General features: G+C 38.3%; 1 protein-coding gene across 1 annotated transcript in view; it reads left to right on the top strand.

Annotated features, from left to right (window-relative positions):
• LOC105626587 (semaphorin-5B) overlaps positions 1 to 4,893 on the top strand; it is a 68,800-nt gene extending 63,907 nt beyond the window's left edge. Inside the window, 9 exon segments of the mRNA XM_012207884.1 lie at positions 194 to 435; positions 1,211 to 1,696; positions 1,930 to 2,227; positions 2,476 to 2,839; positions 3,024 to 3,103; positions 3,213 to 3,536; positions 3,866 to 4,262; positions 4,414 to 4,619; positions 4,690 to 4,893. Of these exon segments, the coding sequence (XP_012063274.1) occupies positions 194 to 435; positions 1,211 to 1,696; positions 1,930 to 2,227; positions 2,476 to 2,839; positions 3,024 to 3,103; positions 3,213 to 3,536; positions 3,866 to 4,262; positions 4,414 to 4,619; positions 4,690 to 4,893 (2,601 nt within the window).
• The last annotated feature ends 519 nt before the right edge of the window (positions 4,894 to 5,412 follow it).

Raw genomic sequence — 5,412 nt, 5'->3', positions numbered from 1 at the left:
TTATTATATATATATATATATATATATATATATATATAGACTTACTAATAAATTTTATATTAATTAATCTAATTACGTACGTACCATCGCGTCGATTCTCATTTGCTTAAAATATCTTATTTTAATTTTTGAATGTTTTATCTTTTATTAATTGATAATTTGTTATAATTAGTGAGATTTATATTCGTGAAAGTTTAATCATTACAATATTTGACATTACAATATTTGACTGCAGAAAATATACTCGAGGATAGCAAGAGTCTGTAAAAACGACCGGGGTGGACAAATTATGATGAAAGATGTGTGGACGACTTTCAGTAAGGCCCGCTTGAATTGTTCTCTTCCCGGCGAATTCCCATTTTATTACGATGAAATCCAAGGTGCGGCTTATCATCCAGAAGAGGGAATCATTTACGCGACCTTCACAACTCCCATGTAAGTATCATTCATCGGACCGATTAATCTGAAGACGCATTAATTATCATCTGTGTTTATGTCTGCACAATTCCAGATGGACACATGAGACGGTAAATGACAAATTGGTTATGAGATATGCAACGCAGACTTTATTTTAAAGTAATATTGATTAATTTTAATTAAACAATGAAGTATTTATGGAAGTCGTGCGAAAAATTTGTAATTTTATTTATATTTTACGTGGCCCGTTAAGTTTCCTGATATAATAGAGATGTGCGAGATTTTCTGACGCCGAATTGAATTAAATCAAATCGTTGAAACAAAATTTTGATTAATATCAAAATTATTGTTAAGTTAAATCTTTTAATATCTAAACAAAACAATTTTTATTTGTTTTATTTATTAATGAGAAATATGATTTTATATATAAAATTGTCAATATATGTGAATTGTATTCGCACATTTAAATTCGAAATTTTCGGATAGTTTAAATTTGAATCCTACAGATTTAAATTTGATTTAATTTAAACTCTGTAAAATTTTCGAATATTGAATTGAATAATTTGCACATCTCTATTAACTTTATGTTAGAAATTTACATTGTTAAGCCATTTATCTTTAATATCTTAAGTTATTTGAGGTCTATCGTTTACCAGCATTATGCACGATCGCTAATTCCTCTGTCTTAATGTTCTTTATCGCTTGAATACAAAGGAATGCTTTTCGCATAAGGAAGCTGCGATTTCTTAAAAAAGAAACCTGCATTAAATGAAATCTTTTTTCTTCGTTGCAGTAACGGCATCGCAGGCTCGGCTATCTGTGCGTTCAACATGTCAGCCATAGTTGCCAGTTTTAATGGGCCTTTTAAATATCAAGAAAATGCAGGTGCCGCCTGGGAAAGGAGACCGGTCGCCCATCATAATCGCCAGCGCTGCGGATCTTCATCTGATACCGCGCCGCATCAGATCATGGACAATCAACGGTACCAGTTGATGGACGAAGCAGTGCAAAGTACGATGCTGGAGCCGCTGCATACCGTAACTCTCGAGCGATTCACCCACATCGCGGTGGACGTTACTCCAACTAAGTTGCATCGCAGCGTAACTGTCCTCTATGTCGCCACAGCAACCGGTCTAATCAAGAAGATCTCGGTTCTGCCTAGGACACAGGAGACCTGCATTGTCGAAGTTTGGGGACCCTTACCCTCACCGCCGATGACATTGCAGTTCCTCAAGGACACGCAGAGCCTCTATGTTGGCATGGAAATTGGCCTTTTGCGGTAAGACAACTACTCCAACCGTAATCGCAATATTTGAACTTTGTGAACGACATTATATTGTCGAAAACAAAAATAAATCTATAATGTCATCTAAATGGCACTGATAATATCATCTAAATCATGTCATTCTAGATAGATGTCGTTTAATCGTAAATTATGTACATTATCATAAATAGCAAATATTGTTAGTGTTAAATGCTTCATTAAACCGCATCGTGCTTTCCATCATTTAGCATACCTGCTGTTCAATGTTATCGTCATCGGAGCCGTCAAGCGTGTTTGAACGCTCAAGAGCCGTATTGCGGGTGGAACGAGCTTCTCATGAAGTGCGCGGAGGCACCGAAACAGAATTATCAATATAATTATTTGGCAAATCATTGGCATCAGGAAGTCACCAAGTGTCCGGTGCTTACCGATCCTGTTGACGGAGGTTGGAGTGCATGGAGTCCTTGGTCATCCTGCCAACATGGTACAGGAGAACAGTCGCTCGGACATAGTCACGTTCACTCGCACTCGCACGAGCACGCAGAGGTTTGTGGGCATATATATTTATTACGTTTATCACAATGTAAAAAATATGTTTTCCTTCGCAAACGGAATTGATCATAAATGAATTTTAACATAGATTTAAAAATATAAATATGAACACAGTTTCTTTATTATAAAATATATATAATAAAATTTGGAAATCCATATTTTATTTTTATTAAAAGCGATTCGATTATAAGCTTTTCTATCGTAAAGTCATGAAATTTATAAGCTGGAAATTTGATTTATAGAAGATCGACACGTGTCAATGTCAAACCAGGGAATGCAATAACCCTCCACCACAGCACGGTGGCGAGAGTTGCACGGGTACACGAGTTAGAGTAACAAATTGCACTGTCCATGGCGGTTGGACCGCTTGGTCGGCTTGGTCAGCGTGCTCTCAGACCTGCGGTTTCGCGATGAAAACCCGTCGGCGGACTTGCACGAATCCAGCACCTGCATTTGGTGGACGCGTTTGCGTCGGGCATGATCATGATGATATCATGTGCATCGATCTACCGCCCTGTCCTGCCCCCGCTAAAACCACCCCACCGCCTCAAACTGGTCAGTGGTCGATCTGGGGTCCTTGGCATGCGTGTACACGGCCTTGCAACGGTGGTAAATATTTCCGAATATCCTCGTAGTCGTGGTAATAATTCTGGTCAATCCAAAACTCAAAAAACATTTGTAAAATACTTTCAAAAAAACAAGAATTTACAGTACATGCTTGTACTGTTTGAGATAACATATAAATAGTATTCCATGCTTTCTTATAAAATTGGCAATTTCCATTTTATAGGAATACGTCTGAGAAAAAGAACCTGTGACAGTCCCTCGCCAAAGAAGGGTGGTGTTGAATGTCCAGGATGCGATTTTCAGGTAAATTTCAAATATCTCATGAAAAGAAATATTTCTTCTTTTTTATAGTCTTTCTTGATAGCCGAATAGAAAATTGGAGGAAATGCTGATGAGATCGAATGTATTTTAGATTGAGGAATGTAACAATCACAAATGCACAGAGACGAGAAGATATTCCGGATGGACTCCTTGGTTGACCGTAAACTCTAGTTTACAAAGTGACAGCACAGTTTATTTAGAAAAGCGTTTCCGATTTAGTTGCCGCGCGCAGACGGATGATCCGTCAAGTGTACGAGTGCAGCTCGCTAAAGAAGAGGAACGTTCCTGCAGGAACGATGGGTCTTGTCTCAGAGGAAAAGATACCTACGCGGAGTCCATCAATGAGAATGGCTGGGGGGAATGGTCCTCTTGGGGCTCGTGCGATCGTCCTTGTGGAAAGGGTACCCAGCATAGGGTAAGTATTTCTCGTAGTTTTATCTCGATACTACCTTGGCCAAAATAAAATCATATCATTTTATTAAGCATTTTGAAAACCGAACATTTTCGCTGTTTGATTAAATTATTTATTTAAAAATAAAATAAAATAAAATTTATTTAAAATTATAAAATAAAGTTCACTTTATGTATAATAATATAATAAAATTATGACCACGAAAGACTTTTTTTAGTTCTGTGAAATGGAGAACGAATAATTTACCTTAAAGTGATCAAAATATTTTAATTTTTTAATATATTTAGTTTTTTAATAATATAATACAAAAATATGATTATACATTTTTACAGGTTAGACAATGCGAATCGCCACCTTGTGAAAATGGTCTCGCCACGCAGAGCAGAATTTGTAATTCACACTCATGTCACGGCAATACAGCGGAAGGTCAATGGTCGTGCTGGACGGAGTGGTCCGAATGTTCAACGACTTGCGGCATCGGAGTGCGTACGAGGACGAGAGAATGTCTCGGTCCAGAAAGTTGCAACGGTCCAAGATTGGACAAGGAGATCTGCGAGATGTCCAGTTGCGAATCATTAGCTGGTTGGGACACGTGGTCGTATTGGACTCCCTGCGATGGCGATCATCAACAGCACAGAAAGCGAACATGTCTTCAGCATGGACCCGGCATGTGTCAAGGACTAACTCGCGAAACACGCGACTGCCTTCCTGCAGACTGCATGGATAATGGTGAGATTTTGGAACAATTTTATGGCGTCTATAGGATGATATGACGTCTACAGAATATTTATACTTTATATTTAAAATACGATATTTGTTGTGCTTTTAAACAACAATTTAATTAATTAAAGATTGCTAAGCATTGCATATATTTTTTTAGATGTAAACGCCTTGCCTTCGAGTGTAGAGAGTTCGGGCGTCACGGTGGGTGCGGCGGTGGGCGGCTGCGTAATCAGTTTTACCATCGGCCTGGCCTTAACCGCGGTGTTATGCTTTTGCTATTTGAAACGACGCAAGCCGAGCATTCCAGGGAGTCCCCATTATATCAGTAAACAGAATTCTTATGTCATTGTGCCATTGAAGGAGGTAAGACTCAAAGAAGCATTCGATTGCTAGTTACGCTTGGTGGATACTTCAAAGAAGCTAATTTTTATAGGTGAACGCGAAACGACAGCCCAGTTTTTCAGGCAGCACTAATGGAAACGGTACTTTACGTGGCAAGAACAATCCCAATGTCAACGGCCTCGGCAGTCCTAAGTTATATCCAAAGAGTCTCGATTATGAATCCGCCACTCTGAAGCGTAATAGTCATGGCCAGCAACACATCCGTGCCGATCTTGATCAGGACAAATACTACTGAACGAATTATCTGAGCAAAGCGTATCGTTTGGATGATGATTTGTATTCTGGTCTTTTCAAGCACGTGATTTCTCGTGTAATTTATTTGTGCAGTGAGTCGCAGGTACCGACAACAAACGCGAACTCATTCCACGCATTTGGCAGCTGCAAACTATGTTGATCGATTAGCGTTTGTTCAACGTTAAAATAACAAGTGTGAGGGCAGACTTCCTGTTATAGGAAGAATGTATTTACTTAATTGAGCTTAGGCGACATTTTCGACGTAAAAATGATATACGATCGATTGAACAAGCGCCTGTCTATAAGACTATATGTTTTTAGTATTAAGTAAACGCGCGATGTATGCATTTTCCGCGTTCGAGAGTTAATGACGCTGCGATTTACGACGCAAATTAGTTCACGAAATTCTTCAATATCGATTGATGAATATTGATGTATATTTTAAAAGAGACATGATGAAATTTTTTTTATAAATTGTTATGTCTTAAGATATGTATTTTGTAAGCTTTTTGTGATGCGT

This window comes from Atta cephalotes (genome assembly GCF_000143395.1).
Source record: "Atta cephalotes unplaced genomic scaffold scaffold00001, whole genome shotgun sequence".
Lineage (NCBI taxonomy): Eukaryota > Metazoa > Arthropoda > Insecta > Hymenoptera > Formicidae > Atta > Atta cephalotes.
The sequence above is the reverse complement of the archived record's forward strand: the minus strand, read 5'-3'. Positions and strand labels throughout refer to the sequence as shown.